Below are 18,754 nucleotides of genomic sequence, written 5' to 3'. Positions count from 1 at the left end.
GGACGTTTGTTTATTGATATCAATTGCCGAGTCATGCTTATGTAACGCTGATTTGTAAGCCTCTCTGCCCCCCCCCTCCCTTCCCCTCCATCCAGGAGCTCTCTTTGCGAGTCACTGTGGCCGAGTCGTCCGACGACGGGCGGGGCGAGAACCTGGGCCACGTGATCATCGGCCCCGAGACGGGGGGCATGGGGATCACCCACTGGAACCAGATGCTGGCCACGCTGAGGAAGCCCGTGTCCATGTGGCACCCGCTGCGCAGGATCTGACTTGAAGGGGAAACGGCCCCCCCCCTCCCTTCCCCTCCATCCAGGAGCTCTCTTTGCGAGTCACTGTGGCCGAGTCGTCCGACGACGGGCGGGGCGAGAACCTGGGCCACGTGATCATCGGCCCCGAGACGGGGGGCATGGGGATCACCCACTGGAACCAGATGCTGGCCACGCTGAGGAAGCCCGTGTCCATGTGGCACCCGCTGCGCAGGATCTGACTTGAAGGGGAAACGCTGACTTCCCAACGCAAGAGCTAACTCAAGAATACCGCCTTTCGGAGACCGAAGTATGCCAGTGGCGGGCCATGCGATTGGGACCCGAGCCTTCAGCATGGGGGCCTTGTCAGACTTCATCCACCTCTAAATACCACCACTATCATGTCAACCGCACTTAGCAAAAATCATACCTCACGACATTTCGCTTTTCTGCAAAAGTCTGCCTTGAAAACTGATTTTCACGTACGGTGAACACCCGCAAAAAATCTGCCATGCCTCTAGCATATACACAAGTTATGAAACCATGTTCCATAAAAGGCTTGCAGTCAGTCGTTCAATTATAAGTACCGAACAGATGACTGCTTCTCACCACCTATTTCATTCTTGGATGCTGACATGAGTGGTTTCATTTGTATACCCTAATACCTTGCCCCCACGCCACCCCAATTGCATTGTTCCTCCTCTGGCGGTGGCTTCGGATTGCAAGGAAATGACTCTTGGAGTCTACCTGACTTGACGGATTGGTGCAGTGTTTGGTGTGCTTTTGAAGAAACACAATCCAGGTACTCTTTTTATCTCTCCAGGTCATCTACCGTAATTGTAATTTGCAGCAGATGTTGCAGGGTGGCAAAATCCGAATGAGCAGGACAGTATAATCGGTGTATTAAAGTCATGTCGCAGTTTTGTTCATTTGTTTTTCTTAACAGTCATTCTTGCAATAGTAGTCACGTTGACATTAGAGTGTAAATATTGTGTCTTGCGAATGTTTGGCTTTCGACTTAGTCCCTGTCAACTGTGGTTTCCACAATTTACACTTCAAGCCGAAATTTCTGGAAGAAAAATGCCTCAAAAGTTTAAATAAATGTATGAGAGTCAGGGCCCCGGCCTGTGTTTTGCTTTTTGAAAATGTGTAAAAATAAATACAATGATTAATGCATACCCAAAGGTCTCACTAGCTTAGCTGGTTCGCTGGACACTCGCAAGCTACTTTACTGTTTTTTTTGTTGTTGTTTTTTTTTTAAATTGCTTTAGTTTATATATATATATATATATATATATATATTTTTTTTTTTTTGATAACATTAATAATAAGATGGTATCAAAAGATACCCTTGCATAATAGATAGGTTAAGTATTTAACTGGCTAAGTTTATTCATTTTCAGCCCGGGACCACAGTTCAACCGAGGCCAATCATTAAAGTCACAAAAGTTGATGTTGCGTAACGTCCATAAGCCAAATAAGGAGAGCTGTTTTGTTCCTCGGGTCCCCAAAAAGTAGGTCAATCTTGCACAGCGGCCAATCAGAAGAGAGGAAGCCAGCGGGGGCGGGGCCAGATCGAACAAAGTCCGGAAACAAAATAGAAATATATAGTGTTGCCAGCCTACGAGGAGACTTTCAAGTGACACACCGTTTCAGTGGTTGAAAAAGCTCAGCGATCATCTGTCGACATGGCTGACAGCAGAGACAAAGCAACGGATCAAATGAAGACATGGAAGCAAAATAGAAGCTCTCAGGTTCGGACGGGGGTCGGGTGGGTGAGAGGTCGTTTGGTGCAGACGAGCTCAACGTTGTTTAGGTCGTCGCTGGTTCGCAGACGTTCTCCCGCGTCGTAATTGCACGTCAACGACAATCCACTATTGACGTGTTGACTGTTCTGTCATTGCACTCAGTGTTGTTTTGCGTCCAATCTTAATTTGCATGTATCTGAGCTAGTCGTTTGCTGTTATTCGGGGCTGCAAAAACAACAATTGCTAGCATGCTAACGGGAGAAAAGTAACGAAGTCGAATTCTGAGTAGGCCATCGTGCTGACCATCGGAATTCATTATGACCGGACTTCAACCTTGACCGTTATATAAACAGAGCGAACGTTTATTGTTATTTGAGCACGTCCACTCACCCGAGGTGACAAAAGTACTTCTAATCTGAAGTGGAAGTTCATGACTTGTGTTTATTTTAAAACAACAATAGCATCAAAATGTTGGGTACACATTCAAATCCTGAACCTGAGTAAATTTTAAAAAGTACAGATTAGTAATTACAAACTATTGCTATTTTTTTTTTATTCTTAACCTATCACTGTCAAATACTCGTTTTTATAATTTAGCACCGTGGGGAAAAAAATACCAGCCCACAAAAATGTGTTCTTATTTTAGAAAATTGCAAAATTGTTCATGTTCAGAAGAAGAAATATTGTTATGGTGGAGAGCGAGCTATCGCTGGTTCGGTTTTTAGTCGAGGTTACTATAGTGACCAAAAACCAATGAAACAACTGAAATTTTAGACATTTTTGTTTACAAAATAAAATCGAAAATGCTTAAATGAGAACAAGTTAACCTACATCTCACGTTTATAAAACTACAATTACTGTCTAGCGAAACTGTACTTCGTTGTCATCTTTGTCAGTTAATGTCATGCATGCGCTGTCGTGGTTCATTTTAAACTGATTTATTTTGGTATCACTGTACATCTGAAGCTACAGAAGAAAGGGCAATTGTTTTGAAAATTATAGTTAACTTTATTGCACAATATTACCGAGCTTTTTTTATCATATACTCCATATTAAAAAAAAAAGCTAAAACTAAAACAGATGAAAATTTAATCTAGAGTAAAGCATTTATGAAAAAATAAAAACTAACAATTTAGCTCTAAAAACGAATCCAAATGAACTTCACATGATTTAGTTCATTTCGGCAAACATCAGCATAAAACCGACTCTTCGTATCAATGCCGTTGCATCAGAGGCCAGATCAGCTCACCACCAGCGGCGGCCATCCCATCGGAGACAAGCTGAACCTGCTGACGGCCGGACCGAGGGGCCCCCTCCTGGTCCAGGATGTCGTCCTCACCGACGAGTTGGCCCACTTTGACCGGGAACGCATCCCTGAGCGGGTGGTGCACGCCAAAGGGGCAGGTGAGGGTTTATTATTATTATTTTTTTTTGTCTTTTTTTTTTTTCCCCACACAGTGCAACCTAGTGCTGCAAGTAATTCATTTTAGCAATTTAATTCGAGTTTAGGATGATTTTTGTTTTGTTTTTTTGCATTCCGTAGTTCAAAGTACATCCTAACTTTCCTGCACATCTTCCATTAACATCGTGGATCGTGTCTTCTCTTCAATAGTTGATTTTTTTTTCTCTTATTCAGACAATGAGGTTTTTTTTGTTTTGTTTTGTTTTGGGTTTTTTTTAACCTCTACTAGTTTTGATGTCTTTCTGCCATCTTCTCTTTTTACTTGCGTGACGATGAAACAGTAAAGTAAGTTACTCCACTTTGACTGAAAGCAAATGTCGCTCCTCTGGATGTGTGGATTAAACCGTAGAAGTGTGCTGATTATCAATTTCACTTTTGATGTTAACTATTTGAGCGTGAATAAAAGGAGGCTTTCTCTGCTCACAGGAGCGTTTGGCTACTTTGAGGTGACGCACGACATCCGCCGCTACTGCAAGGCCAAGGTGTTTGAGCATGTCGGCAAAGTGACGCCCATCGCTGTACGCTTCTCCACTGTGGGTAAGTGTCCGTGCGTCGTTGAGAACCTTTGTTGACTCCTCGACGTTCGGCAAGCGCTCATATTTTGCTTGTATCTGGTCTGAAATAAGACGGCAAAAAAAACCATTTAATTTTGAGAAACTTGGTCATGGGGTAAACAACTCTGGACAAGTAAGGACCTTTTTAATATTGTCTAATTTTTTTCTAAGTTCACGTGTCTAAATCAAGGTCCCTGACATCATTTAATTATTGTCTGCCTCACAGTTCTGAGACTGGTCAACTCTTAGATGCCAACAATGTACAATATGTGCTTAAACTGCAGCTCTGCTTACCTCTTAGCTTTGCTGTGATCGTGCTTCAGCTGTTACTCTCTGCTTGCATTAGGGCCAAGTGGGACAGTGATCCTCCACGTCCCAGTAGCAGGAAGCAGAGCTGTGGCATAAAGTAAAATACTTGCTTTGTGAAGTGCATTACTGCCACCAACAGGATTGGAGTTGAACAGTCATTCTTTTTCCGCTGAGAGGTTTTCTGACGGTTTGGCCTCGGCGCAGGTCTGCTCGCTCTTGTGATGTTTTACTAAATGTTAAATTCTGTTGTTTCCCAGCGGGAGAATCGGGATCAGCGGACACTGTGCGCGACCCTCGAGGCTTTGCTGTCAAGTTTTACACAGATGAGGGCAACTGGGACCTGACGGGCAACAACACCCCCATTTTTTTCATCAAGGACGCCCTGCTGGTGAGTCGAGCAAGAGCAGCCGTCTCCCACGCTAACAAAACAATGCCTTTGTGGAATTCTTGTTCATACTAAGGTTTAGGAGTGTGCCGCGGAAGCATTTTGGACACTTAGAAATATATTCTATGTCCCCACACATTAGTAAGATAAAAGCAGGGATAACCGTTTTTTTTTTCTTCAGTTACGGGTCTTGACTGCTGCAGTTTTTTTTCCCCCTCCCTCCTGCAGTTCCCGTCCTTCGTCCACACGCAGAAGCGCAATCCTCAGACGCACATGAAGGACCCAGACATGCTGTGGGACTTCTTTAGCCTGAGGCCCGAGACTCTGCACCAGGTCAGCCATGTGCAGCGTGAGTTGCAAAAATGGTTTGATTGAGCCAACGTCTATTTATGAAAATGCAAAGAAATTAAATAATAATAATAATAAAGCAAAGAAAATATTATCTTAGACTGAAACATTGTGGGCGGCACGGTGCTCGACTGGTTAGCACGCCGGCCTCACTGCGCAGAGGTCGAGGGTTCGATTCCGGCTCCGGCCTTCCTGTGCGAAGTTTGCCTGTTCTCCTCGTGCCTGCGTGGATTTTCCGCGGGTACTCCGATTTCCTCCCACCTTCCAAAAACATTTAGAGTCTAAATCTGAGTGTGACTGTGAGCACGGATGGTTGCTTGTCTATTTGTGCCATAAGATTGGCTGCAACCGGTTCAGGGTGTCCCCCGCCTACTGCCCGAAGACAGCTGGGATAGGCTTTGGGACACCTGCGCGACCCTTGTGAGGTTATGCGGGTTAGAAAGTGGTTGGATGAAACATGGTGTACTACCCCATACCCTATTGGCAACATCTTTGAATCTGTTGCATGTTTGGATGTTGCTTTAATTCATAATTGGAACAAAAATATATATGTTGTTGTTTTTATAAAATGCGCAGGTGTCCTTCCTGTTCCCGCCTACTGCCCGAAGACAGCTGGGATAGGCTTTGGGACACCTGCGCGACCCTTGTGAGGTTATGCGGGTTAGAAAGTGGTTGGATGAAACATGGTGTACTAGCCCATACCCTATTGGCAACATCTTTGAATCTGTTGCATGTTTGGATGTTGCTTTAATTCATAATTGGAATAAAAATATATATGTTTTTGTTTTTAAAATGCGCAGGTGTCCTTCCTGTTTAGTGATCGAGGTCTGCCGGATGGCTTCCGCCACATGAACGGCTACGGCTCGCACACCTTCAAGCTGATCAATGGCGACGGGGAGCCTGTGTACTGCAAGTTCCACTACAAGGTCACTTGAAGCCTTCATGTCAGCCTCAAAGCAGAGATGTTGTGCATTTTGGATTTCACGGTTTAAAACTGCGCTTCGTTCCTCTGGCGGCTGGGCCTACCTAAATTTTTGTGTACAAGCTATTGAAAAGTCAATTTCCCATTCATATGTCCCCTTGAAGCATCAACCTCATCAAGCACCGCGACGGCAACGGTCATGTGATGTATTTTAGACGGACCAGGGGATCAAAAACATGCCCGTGGGGGAGGCCGAGTGCCTGGCCGCCTCCAACCCGGACTACGCCATCGGAGACCTGTTCAACGCCATCGCCAACGGCAACTTCCCATCGTGGACTTTTTACATTCAGGTCATGACCTTTGAGCAGGCCGAGAAGTTCCGGTTCAACCCCTTCGACCTCACCAAGGTACCAAAGTGCTTAAAATGTGGCGCATTTTAGTTTAACCATGAGCCTCATGTTTGGATAAAAGTAGAGCACATGCCCCCATTAAAGCTGAAATAATGGGCCGCAGGTCACTGACCTAACCAAAGTGTCACCTTTCAAAACTCCCAATTTCAAATGACTCCGTCTGACCTGCAGGTTTGGCCGCATAAAGAATACCCGCTGATCCCTGTGGGCAAAATGGTCCTGAACAGAAACCCCGTCAACTACTTCACCGAGGTGGAGCAGCTGGCATTCGACCCCAGCAACATGCCGCCGGGCATCGAGCCCAGTCCTGACAAGATGCTGCAGGTACGAGCAACACACACACACACAAGTGCTATTTGTGACCCCATGGTAGCAAAATCTGTCTCCAAAATGTCACAATGGCCAATTGTGATCAAACATGCGTTGAGTCTGACCCCGTGGAATTAAAATTTTAAAACGATGAGCACATCTTCAAGCCTTACATGAACAAGGTGTTGTTTTGATATCATTTTGCCACATCCAATATGGCGGCAAAGCGGACATACGATTCAGCCCTCAAAAGCGCCACCCGTGAGTATATCATGTGTGTCGAACGTCTCCGGGTGTCACGGCGGCCTCTGTCCGCCCTCAGGGTCGCCTCTTCTCCTACCCGGACACTCATCGGCACCGACTGGGCGCCAACTACCTGCACATCCCCGTCAACTGCCCCTACAGGGCCCGCGTGGCCAACTACCAGCGTGACGGCCCAATGTGCATGAACGACAACCAAGGTCAGGCTGATGGATCAGCAGAGATATCTTTTATGAAATCATTGCGGGTTATCTCTCGTTACACATATTCTTTCTGTCCTCCAGGTGGCGCTCCAAACTACTATCCCAACAGCTTCAGCGCACCAGATACTCAACCTCAATTTGTGGAGTCATCGTTCAAGGTGTCCACCGATGTGGCGCGTTACAACAGCGACGACGACGATAACGTCACCCAGGTAAGCGTTGTGTCAGAGCCAGCGAAAGTACCCCCGCGGGGGAAAAAAAAAGTACTTTGGTCGAAAGTTGCGTGGAATTGCTCCACCCGCAAAAGAGACTCCATTCACAGTTGAGCTGCATCCGACTAACGGGGGGGGGTCACAGTTGAGCTGCATCCAACTAGGGGGTGCCCTGTTGCAGGTTCGCGCCTTCTACACACAGGTGCTGAACGAAGAGCAGCGACAGAGGCTTTGTCAGAATTTGGCGAGCTCCCTGAAGGGGGCACAGCTCTTCATCCAGAAGCGCATGGTAAGGACATTGACAAATTGTTTTGCTGAAGGGCCACACATTAGATTTGAATTGGACAAATTGTACATGTAAAATTGGTTGCTTTTTAAATGTTATAACTCTATGTTTGTGCGTCTGAAAACTCTGCACTGTTCAAATGCCAGGTTTTTGTGATTTAAAAAAAAAAAGTGTTTTTTTTTTTGGGGGGGGGGTAAACTTTGTGGCCCCCCTCTAAAATTGTGTGCGCTGCTGGTTAGGTGGAGGTCCTGAGAGCCGTCCATCCAAACTATGCAGACAATGTTCAGAGCCATCTCAACAAGTACAATGCGGAAGCCCAAAAGGTAAAAAAAAAAAAAACAAACAAACAACAACGCTCCAGCATTTCATTTGATCCCACCAACATCTTAAAATGCTCTTTGTTTATTGGTAAATAACAATGGTAAACAGCCTCTGATCTGATATTACATGATCTATGACTTGACATCACTTTTCTCGCTCTGTGTCTGTCAGAACGCCATTCATGTGTACAGCCGTCCCGGAGCGTCAGCCGTCGCCGCTTCGTCCAAGATGTGAAAAGAAAAAATGTCCACGGGGAAGCTCATTCCCATCCAGTGGTCACAGTAGTACCTGGAACAAACAGAGATAAAACGCAAACAAAGAATATGGTAACAAGGCTTCAACGATGAAAACTCAAAACAATGAATGTGATCTGCCGTGTTTTCTTTTTTGTCTTTCTGAGAAAATCCTTCCATTTTGTGCCTCCGTCGGCCTCAAGGAACAAGAATGACCGTTGCTGATTGTTATGTGTGTGGGCAGTGCTAATGTTAGTGAACCCATAATGTCATCCATACCTGCCATAAGTAGCTAATCCATTATACAAGAAGCAACCCTATCCCTGATCTATAAAATGCTATCAAGAAATCATTCTTATAGTAAAAGTAGTACCCCCCATAACTGACTGAACTGCTGGCTAGAATACAAATGCATCTACAGTGGTACCGCTACTTACGAAATTAATATGTTCTGGAAGAAGTGTCTCAACTAGAAAATTTTGTAAAAAATTTTGTAAATAGAGTGTTTTCCATGTAAATGTCCTATTCCGTTCCAAGCCACCCCAAACATAGACATAGATGTTTTCTAAAGCATAAAAATGGATCCACATGTTTAACAAAGACGTGTTACAATTAGAGTATTGCACAGTAAATGAAAGTTGTGCATAGTGTAAAAAACAAAGAATAAAGAATAAAAATGATGGTCATTTAACTTTTAACTACGTCATCATTGGTTTTTGCCCTCTTTAGTTCACGTTCACTCTCAGAAGTGGTTTTTGACTGGCGCTTTGTCAAGAACTGATCCAAGGACGTTTGCTTTGTCGGTTTTTAACAATCCTTCAATAGAGCTAGATAGACACCTATCTAGCTATTTATCTAGCTACACACAGGTCCCTCTTAACCAATGGGATGCCAGGAAGATGCCAGGTAATAGCCAATAGCAGAGCAGCTATAAGTATGTTGCCTTCAGGAAACGTGGAGCTGCGAGGAGCAGCCCATACTGTATTGTTACCTTTCGCATCTTGAAATTTCTTTAAGAACAAGAGGCAATATTTTCCTGTTGAGGCGTTTCGTCACTTGAAAATTACGTATGAAGAGATGTTCGTAAGGAGAGGTTCCACTGTATTCATCTTTCTGCTCGCTTTCTGGTGCTGGAAAACATTTAATGTGGGAATCTGTTCAGAAGTACAGCACAGAAGAGGCAATTTGTGTGTGCGCGTGTGTGCGCGTGTGTGCGCGTGTGTGTGTGTGTGTGTGTGCGCGTGCGCCCCCCCATCCATCCGTCCATTTTTATAACTCGCAATCACATCTTCAAGCATTACACCGGTTAAATTTTTTTGTCATTTTATGTATATTTGCAAAGTCGCCTAATTAAAAGTCCTTGATTGGGATGTAACAGTCCTTTGACTAATAAAATGCATATCAGCAGCATCTTATTTGTCGGTCACTTTTTTTTTTAATGTCATTTTGCTGGATTTTGAAAAAATGTTTTAATTTTTTTTTTTTAAAAAACACGAACACAAAGGCTGCAAAAGAAGTACAATTTGTAATTCCAGTTCTTACGCGAAATTTCAAAGGTCATGAGGCCTCAGCTCAACTCGTGTTGCCTTTTTTTGAGATGTGTTCGGAATCATTCACTCCTTCCCTACTCCGTAATCTTGAGGCTTGGATTTTTTTTCTGGTGGACTATCCTGCGTTCACACGAAAGTCCACTAAAATGACCTACACGGTGGTGCCCTGAGCTACAATCATTTCATCACCACGCTTGTAACTCAAAAGACAAATCAAAGTCAAATCCTCTTGCCTCATTAAAATTAAGGGTAATGCCGTGAATCTATTTCAGCCTCCCCTGTCCCCCCCAAAAACTTGCCCTCTATCATATTCTACATTCAAGAAAACATTGTAATCACATAATTGGAATGTAAATCATGAAAACGTTTGCGTCATGATTAATTCGTTGGGATTTATTCGAGTTGGTGTGTACAGCTCGGCCACCGGGCGGCAGTGCATTCACGCAGACAAAAATGAAGAACTACTGTGACGAATCAGTAATACAGTCCTGTATTATTGTCTTTTTTACAGAAGATGAAGAACATTCCGTGTCCTCTAATCATCGGCACCCCTGGTTAAGATTTGTTAAAAAAGACTTAAAATAACACTGGCAAGGCGAGCGATTCTGTATCGTTCAGATCATGAATGTAGAGCGGTTAAAATGGAAAAGAGGAAGGACCGCTTCGAGTGAATTCCTCGTTTATTGCAGGAGGTACCTATTTATACAGATTACAGAGCCACTCGCAATAGACTATGCAAATAAGTAACAATTGTTTTAAATGTCGGTTTGCTCTCCCCATGCGCACTTTAAGCGTACACGCAGAAACAATGTTTATACGATATAACGGTTATAATCGCTAAATCAGGTATACAGCAGAGTGGCGCAGCGGAAGCGTGCTGGGCCCATAACCCAGAGGTCGATGGATCGAAACCATCCTCTGCTATCTTTTCTTCATTTCTGTCTTTAAAAAAAAAATCATGTTTTTGGTTATGTTCCGCAAACGGCCACTCTTGAGTTCCATATTAAAACACAATTCGATTCGACTATTTTGTGTTCGCTGTTGTCGAATGTGCAGTTCAACATATCACAGTCAATAAAAACACCTCCTTGCTTTTTTTTTTTTAAATCACTCCTTTGTCGGATATGTTCCGGAGCTGAAAAACTATTGCGTTCAATATCAAAACACGATTCAATTAGACTATTTTGTATTCCCTGTCGAATATACACTTCAGTAACAGTAAATAAAAACACCGCCGCAAAAAGAACACAACTGATGTGACGTTCACAAACGATTCAAGTCTCGAGAGCGACTCTTTAAAGTGATCGATGGCCAACTAGTCTTTGTAGCGAGCCGTTCATTTATCAATCGCCCGCGCCCCTCGCTTCGCTTCTGGAAAGAGTGTCCGTTTAGCATGTTAGCTTGCCCTGCTTGTGTGCAACGTAGCAAGTCACGGAGGGAAGAGGGACGTAGAGAAGTCAACCGCAGTGTTGGATGAAAACGTACCAGAGGAGCTGCCCGAGTAGTAGAATTGAGTGGAACATCCGAGGCTTAGCAAGCTCACGGTGAAGAAGCTGTGCATTGTTACAACTTCAGTGCCTTCAAAGAGATTTTTCTGTACAACGGGACAAATCTTCTCTGAAATGAGAAACAAGCCTGAAAAAGTGAGAGTACAGTACTTGTCTTTGCCGATGCTCAGTTGCCCGATGAGAAGCCTCAGTAGCAGAAGAAAAATCAAACTGTAGTGATCTTTCATGAATTCAGCCCACGTGTCATTAAAACTTGTATTTTAGACGTAGACAATATTTAATGTTAAAATATGACATAAACTCTTATCTATCACAAATCACAGTGGTTATGAGTAAAACGGCGATGTTTGTAAAACATTGTTTATGGGCCACTCCAAGCTGTTGTTCCATTGAAAAGTGACGTGTAAAAACAATTGATTAACACTAATTGATACCGTACAGTCACATGCTAATCAAAATTAGCATTGATGTGAGGTTACAGTAAATTGTAAACCTTCAACCATCACACAAGGAGCAGTCCAAGGTGTTGTATCCTTATCTTCTTGGATGATAAAAATATTCATGAGGACACGGGTAACAACAGCGCATCTGCATTTAAATTAGAAGCTCCATCTCCAGAATGCTAACCGACCATATATTTGGGTTAGAAAAGGAGTAAGCCAGGGGTCTTATTTGGGTTTTTAAAAACTTTTCAAAGCTTTAATACCTCCACTGCCAAAAATTTGCGTTTTGAAAGCTGCGATTGCATGTCAACGTAATCACTGAGGTGTTGTGTCATCCTGGCTACTCCACTGAAAAATTTCAGGCGATCCCCCTGTTTGTGTGCGTGTGTGTGTGTGTGTGTGTGTGTGTGTGTGTGTGTGTGATGTTTGTGTGTGTGTGTGTGTGTGTGTGTGTGCGTTTTACGCAAAATTGTTACTTCAAACATATCCTTGACAGTTCATTCACAATATTTCCTCTTGGGAAATTTGTTTCAAAAAGAGAACCAGTGTCACAATGCATGTGTCCACCGTGTTCCTTCCCCTCATCTTGACTTTCCCGTCGACCTCCGAAAACGCCAGCACAAAAAGGAAATCAAGGATATGTGCTTTTGACTTTGACGTTTGACACGCACGCACCATGAACCCAGCTGCCAGCCCAAACGATGCGGTCCCCATGAAGGCCACGACCTCCGACGAGGACGCCGGCCAGGCCAGCGGGCCCACCGTGGTCGAGGTGAATACCGTGGACGAGAACACTCCGCGGCCACCCGACTACATCATCCTCTCCCTCTTCTCGTTTGTCTACTTCGGGAATCCTTTCTGCTTGGGACTGGCAGCGCTCATCTGCTCTATCAAGGTGAGGTCATTGTTTGTTTTATTTGATTTTGTTTTTCTTGCTGGAGTCCGATGGAATATTTGCGTTGAGAGACTTTTGCTCCGTTGGTGTGTAAAGCACAAATGTGCAATATCACTTTTTTTTTAATGTGAATGTGGACTTGGGATTGAATGAGTACTAGAGTTTTTTGTGTGTGTGTGTTTTTTTTTACTGTAGATGTGTTTTAACCACTGGCAAAATGTTAAATGCATTCCTACTTGTTGTAATAATTGTAATCCAGGACAATGGTTGGCAAGTATTTTACACCAAAATACCATCTCCAAAAAATATTTCACTTGCCAAGTACTGCCATAAATATTGTAGCATAAGTACTTGAAGCAGTTGGTTTTATTCGTATCTAAGTCATTTTTGATATTATTGTCAGCCACTGTAACGTGCAGTACAAACCGTAATGTGCTCTGCATAGTCAAGTATTACAAGATGTATTAAATGTTTTTTAGTAGGATCTAATTTTTAATGAATTCAAAATAATGACAAAAATGCACTTGTACAAAAAAAAACTATGAATGCCTTACCCCTTATTTAATGCAGTTCTCTCTTTTTGTGTGCGTGTGTGTGTGTGTGTGTGATTTCAGGCCAGAGACCGGAAGGTGGTGGGAGACCTGGAGGCAGCCCAAAAGCACGCCTACATGGCCAAAAGACTAAATTTCTTAGCCCTCTCTTTTTTTGGCCTTTTTGTCTTCCTTTTGGTGGTCGTGTATGCATTCTTGGTTGCAAGTGCGAAACGCCGCCACGTCTAAATTTCAAGGTGGTCATGTGCTTTGATGGGAATTACATAAAAAAAAAAGAAATCTACACACACAATACATCTTTATTTATAAGCGTCAGTCAAATTCTGAGATCCAATACAAGAACTGTACAAAAATATATGACCATGACGTTTCCCGCCCGGCATCTTTTGGATTTGCACGTTCAGGTTTTTTTTTGTTTTTTTTTTTTTGCTTTGTTGTTGCAGTCTCACATCACATCAATCCAATAAAAAAAAAAAAAAAAGTTTGTTTCCAGCGTGCATAAATGAACACAGACTTGCCCATTTATCCATTTGACTTTGTATTTGTACATATTTTTATTTTGTTCATCAACCTCGAGCTAAAATCACTTGGACCAAGGCTGATGGATTAGCCCCCACTGCCATACAGTAGAGGTGGTCCTCGGTTTACCACACAGTCTGGACATAGCCAGATCTATTTCTGTGGAGTGGCCACGGTGACGCGACAACTGACAAAGCGGTGGTCACAAGGTGACATCAGTAGGGTGGTAGGAAATGCCCCCAATAGCCACCACGGAGCTCCAGCCCTGGAGAGGGGCAACATAACTGGAATGTGTATGTATGTACCGGTAAGTCAGAACCGACAACAACAACAAAATGTCAGTCATAACTGCAGTAAATATTTCAGATTTATAAATGTTGTTTTACTCTTCCCCCACACACACATATTTGGGGGAAAAAATGGCTGCTAATGTTTTTAAGCACCCCTTTGTTGAATGTGTTCCGTAAATGTAAAATACAGTCAAACCTTGTTTTCGACGTACGCCGTTCATGTTTCCACTGCAATAACGTCATTAATTTTAGATTTTGCCTATGTTGCTTACAACGAACACCGTTATCACGTAAACGTCATTATAACGACCAGGTTTTTCCCACAAAATAGTGAAAAGGCCTTTGTTTCAGCGAACCGTGGGAAGCTGACTACCGCCGCGACCTTGCTTATGACCAAAATGTACAGCGCGGGATTCCCCTTTGTTGCTTAGCAACCCGGCTGATCGTGTACATTGTTGTACTTCCGGGGGTGGGTGCGCATGGTCTGAAAACGTGTCTGGTAAACGGAAGCTAAACTTGCAGTCGGTGAAGGCTGAAATTGTCTCCCAGACGAAGCTCAGCCGAGACTACAAATTGGCACAGTACGATTTTGACAACCATCTGTAATGGCAACAAAATCATGGCAGAGTTTGAGTCTAGATGATCGGAAATGCTTTCGGGGTGAGGCACGTTCTGAATTGGAGAAGGCACTTTTCACTTGCTGACGAAATTTTTTCAGAGATGAAGCAGGAACGCTACACGTGTTCATTTCATGTCTAATGAAATCATTGTTATAATGTATTGCATGTTCATGTTTTTTCATCTGTAAGTTGAGGGCTTCGTTGTTTATGAATGGATCGTTCTACTTTACGAAACGGCAAAAGGAGCGATGGATTCTGTTTGAACGCAGGTTTATTGAAAGGACGACTGCACCGCAGCACGATGGAGAACCCTCTCGGCAACTAAAACACTTCCTGCTTGACTTTTTTTTCAGCCAATCAGAAGCTAACAGCATTAAAAAACATGTCTAAGCAATTATTCAACAACAGAATATAATTTAGGTATTCTTAATGTGAAATAGTATGATGCTCAAATATAAAATGATAATAGTTAAAAAAATAACCTAAGCTACCCCATCTATAAATGTTCATACTGTAAGATACTGTACATCATCGTTGGCGGCCATTTTATTGGAAATGGTTACAACAAAATACATGTACCGTTATAACGTTCAGATTCGATATTTCCCTCGAGGTAGATTGTAACGAGGTTCCGCTGTATTATGTTCAATCTCAACCGCAATTCTATTTCTTCCTCTTGTCTTTATGTTCACTTGAGAGTAATTTCGGTAAGTCGAAGAAATGAATGCACCACCTAGCAGTCATCAAAGAACGCCACGACTGGCGTATTGTAAAAATGTCGCCACATGTTGCTCTCCCTTATTTACTTGTTATTTTTAAAATACTGTACCAACAAAAGTGACTACATCCGGGTGCCGATTGCTGCGTTTGATGAAATTGACAGTAACGGGCCACCAGGTGGTGGTGTTGCCGCATGTTGCTTTCAACTTTTTTTGTGTGCGTGGTTTTTTTGTTTGTTTGTTTTTTTCTCCTTTCGTTTAAAATTGACATCTACTGTGTGATATTTCTGATTTGTATATTAGCTGCAGAGATAGTGGGTCGTGATTCATAATTGAACCCAGATAGTTAAATGAATTGATGGATTGATAAAAGGACAAGCTGTTTATTTTTAAAAGACATGGAAAGATGAATTTGGGGAGACAGCTAAACGGCTAGCAGGACATACTGAACGATAGACGGCGTTTTTCGTTTCCCTTATCATTTGGACAGACCTGACGCCATCAGCATTTGACAGTTTAGGGTTCAGAGTTTTTGTGACAATCATCATCCGTCGGCCGGGGCTTGCCCTTTGACATTGGAACAGCGTTGCAAAAGTTGCCGCTTGCCAATTTGTTTTTCTGTTGCCGACTGCACAATACAGCCCCAGTTTGCGAAGCTTTGTGGCCGTCACACTGTTCCCATGCGTGGTTACAATTTCCGCTCGCCCCTACTGATGAAGACACCCAAACCCGGAGAGCAGGCATTTGCACAAAGCCAGGTAGAGTCCCAATCAACAAAATGTCAAATCGGTAGATGCTTTCAATAGGGAAAAAGCCTCAACCTGAGCCAACTTCAGGTTGTTCAAAAATGTCAAGTGCAGGATCATGGTTCTGAACCGCAGTCAGGGACAGGAAAAATTTCATGCCAAGCGTCAATCGGTGAGCCGTGGGCAAGGGAATGATAGGTTTGCAAAAACTGCAAAGCCTATGCTGACAAATGCTGAAGGCCTGAAGTGGGCAGTATAAGAAAAAAGATCAGGCGCTTTTTGGGACACCTTGTACTGAAAAAAGAAGGATGGGATGGATTAAAGGACAGGTGGAAGGCTGGATAGACGGATGTATACATGTACACAGAAATAGTTTGGACAATCAAAAGATGAGACATTTGGATGAATTATTGACTTCTTTTGATGTATTTTATTGACTGACGGGAGGGTCAAGGCATTTTCTGATTGTGTTTTCAATCAGTCCTCCTTTGTGACCTCCACCTGCACATTTAAACTGCAAAAAGGGAAAAAAAAATCCGTCTTCTCCCTCAAAGTTTTCTGTTTGTTGGTCCTGCTTATTTTCAGCCCTGTCAGGCTGACCGCGTAATGACAGAGCTGGCGCATATGAAATGACCGTGCCCATACGCCCTCTGCCAGTCACCTCCCTTTTCACTGGCCCCATATAAGCCTCCTACTTGGGGGCGGGGGGGCTCCTCTCCACCGAATCTCCTCGCTTGCTTCCTCCAAAAGGAAAACATCAGCCAGGACCGAGTTGCGTCGACCGGACCAAACCATGGACAACCATTCGTACCATCATTCGTACAACTACCCCTCCGACTGCACCCCGCTCACCAACTGCAAGTCTGCCCGCAAACCAGCCGGCTCCACCGCGGTCAACATGGGCAACGTGGGCCAGAACCCACCTCGGGACTACATCTTCTGGTCTCTGTGCAACACCTTGTATGTGAACTTCTGCTGCTTGGGATTCATGGCTCTCCTGTATTCCATCAAGGTGAGGCTGCGCCACACGTTCACTTCTGTCATTATACTAGCGCACGAACACGAATTCTGGTTGGCATGCTTGAGGGACTGGTGGATAACGTTCCCTGTCGTTGATTGACATTAACCCTTTCAGGGACAGTGGTTACTACCGTGGACAGATGATCATGTTATCAGGTTACAGGGTTCATGAAAGGGTTCAGTTTGATTTGCGTTGCGAGGGTCATCAGCCATTCGGATTTAATTTCTATCGCTAGCCTGCTAGCATAATTGCTTCCGTTTTTTTTTTTTTTTAATCCCGCAAACCAGAAGAATCCAGTTGCTTCGAATGTTCCCATGACCTGGATGACTGAGAATCTACGCAGAACATAAAGAAAATGTAATTTGATCGTTAGCACATTATTTTATTTTTGTTTTTTTAAAGGATATTGTGACCGTGAGGTAAAAAAATCTCACGGGCAACTAAGCTACCAGGCTAACGCGATTCAACGTCGGCATCGGCAGTTGTCAGGCAATTCCAACTCTGTCAGAGCAGAAAATATTCTCTCATGAAAGCTTGTTGTGGTGAGATGACCGCCATCATGGCGCATTGCAGTTGCATCCTCGAAATGAAGCCTTGAAAAAATACCAGAAATGGGGCCAAGAAATCCATTTCCACGTAAGAAGAAACGACAGAGTGTACAAAAGTTTTCGTGCGCCAGCAGCGGACTGGCCCGGAGTCCCTAATTAAAGACGGCGAGTGGCTTCCTGCGGGTGGTTAAAAATGGCGTAATTGCCATGTTGTTGGTGGGCGAATGCTCAAGAGAAATTAGAGAGGGAGGAAGAAGAAGAAGCTTGGATTGCTCTAAAATGTAACAGCCTTGAATCTGAGAGGTCTTGAAAGAACAGCGGTGAAATGATCGGAATGGATACATACATTTGGTTGGCGAAAGCCTAAACCCTGAACTAACCCCATGTCTGTAGAAGCATGTCACTCGTCCTAACCCAAAACCTAAATCCGTGTTGCTGGCAGCGGGCTCTAACCTCAACCTAAGTCAAAACCCGAAGCCGCACTCTTCTATAATCAGGCCCACTGAGCATTATCGACAGGTTCGTGGTTAGTCATCAGGTCCTTAAAGTTGCTAAATCTCGTCCACGAATGGCCGGGCCGATTTGGCTTTGAAAAAGCAAATGTTGTGAAACGTCTGCAGAAACGTTGTGGCGAACCCCAACCCAAAGCCGAAACGAACGTAGACCTTGACCCAGTCGATTTCCTAGCGCTAACCCCATGGCTGGTGAATTATGCCACCAGCCCAGACCCTCACTCTTGTCCTGAAACCGACCTTAACACTAAAACCAGACCTTACCACCTTGTCAATTGGAGCATTTCACTCATCCTCACACAAACCTGAATCCTAACCAGAACCCTAAAACCTTCCCTACCCCTCAACCCAAACCCAGACTTGTCGTTAGCCTTTAGCCTAACCCTCATCCTCAACCCAGACCTTTCCCCTAGCCCCGACCGTAAACCTAAACCCAGACATGACTCCTCATCCGTCGAAGCACGTCGCGAGCCCTAAAATCAATCTAAGCGATAGACGACTAATTAATGCCTACTGTACGTGTTCTAACCAACTAGGCCCGCGACCAGAAGACCCAGGGTAACTTGGAGCTGGCCCAGGAGTGCTCCGATAAAGCCAAATGGTACAACATCCTGGCCGCCGGCT

General features: G+C 43.9%; 4 protein-coding genes and 1 non-coding gene across 8 annotated transcripts in view; all 5 read left to right on the top strand.

The window, feature by feature from the left end:
- Positions 1-278, top strand: part of syt12 (synaptotagmin XII) — a 17,097-nt gene extending 16,819 nt beyond the window's left edge. For all 4 annotated transcript variants that reach the window (XM_019893306.1, XM_019893305.1, XM_019893308.1 and 1 more), the window contains one exon: positions 96-278. In XM_019893306.1, the coding sequence (XP_019748865.1) occupies positions 96-269 (174 nt within the window). In that variant the 3' untranslated portion in view covers positions 270-278. The remainder of the gene's footprint in view (positions 1-95) is intronic.
- Positions 279-1,846: 1,568 nt separating this feature from the next.
- Positions 1,847-8,234, top strand: cat (catalase). The gene is made up of 13 exons (XM_019893313.1): positions 1,847-1,999; positions 3,226-3,397; positions 3,882-3,992; positions 4,576-4,706; positions 4,932-5,036; positions 5,852-5,977; positions 6,189-6,380; positions 6,555-6,707; positions 7,015-7,153; positions 7,238-7,368; positions 7,550-7,657; positions 7,894-7,977; positions 8,147-8,234. Exons 1-13 carry the CDS (start codon positions 1,934-1,936, stop codon positions 8,207-8,209), a joined length of 1,581 nt encoding a protein of 526 aa, XP_019748872.1. The 5' UTR covers positions 1,847-1,933; the 3' UTR covers positions 8,210-8,234.
- Positions 8,235-10,610: 2,376 nt separating this feature from the next.
- trnam-cau (transfer RNA methionine (anticodon CAU)) lies at positions 10,611-10,682 on the top strand. Its single transcript has one exon. It is a non-coding gene; the product is annotated as a tRNA-Met (tRNA).
- Positions 10,683-12,310: 1,628 nt separating this feature from the next.
- On the top strand, positions 12,311-13,444 carry LOC109529848 (interferon-induced transmembrane protein 2-like). Its single transcript, XM_019893343.1, has 2 exons — positions 12,311-12,604; positions 13,219-13,444. The coding sequence occupies exons 1-2, from the start codon at positions 12,386-12,388 to the stop codon at positions 13,381-13,383; spliced, it is 384 nt and encodes a 127-aa protein (XP_019748902.1). The 5' UTR covers positions 12,311-12,385; the 3' UTR covers positions 13,384-13,444.
- Positions 13,445-13,727: 283 nt separating this feature from the next.
- LOC109529847 (interferon-induced transmembrane protein 5-like) overlaps positions 13,728-18,754 on the top strand; it is a 6,441-nt gene continuing 1,414 nt past the window's right edge. The window contains exons 1-3 of the mRNA XM_019893342.1: positions 13,728-14,624; positions 16,635-17,061; positions 18,667-18,754. The exon at positions 18,667-18,754 is cut by the window's right edge and continues 1,414 nt beyond it. Coding sequence (XP_019748901.1) covers positions 16,843-17,061; positions 18,667-18,754 — 307 coding nt within the window. The 5' untranslated portion in view covers positions 13,728-14,624; positions 16,635-16,842. The remainder of the gene's footprint in view (positions 14,625-16,634; positions 17,062-18,666) is intronic.

Source organism: Hippocampus comes, unplaced genomic scaffold (genome assembly GCF_001891065.2).
Source record: "Hippocampus comes isolate QL1 unplaced genomic scaffold, H_comes_QL1_v1.1 scaffold62, whole genome shotgun sequence".
Classification (NCBI taxonomy): domain Eukaryota; kingdom Metazoa; phylum Chordata; class Actinopteri; order Syngnathiformes; family Syngnathidae; genus Hippocampus; species Hippocampus comes.
This window is presented reverse-complemented; position numbering and strand designations above follow the sequence as displayed.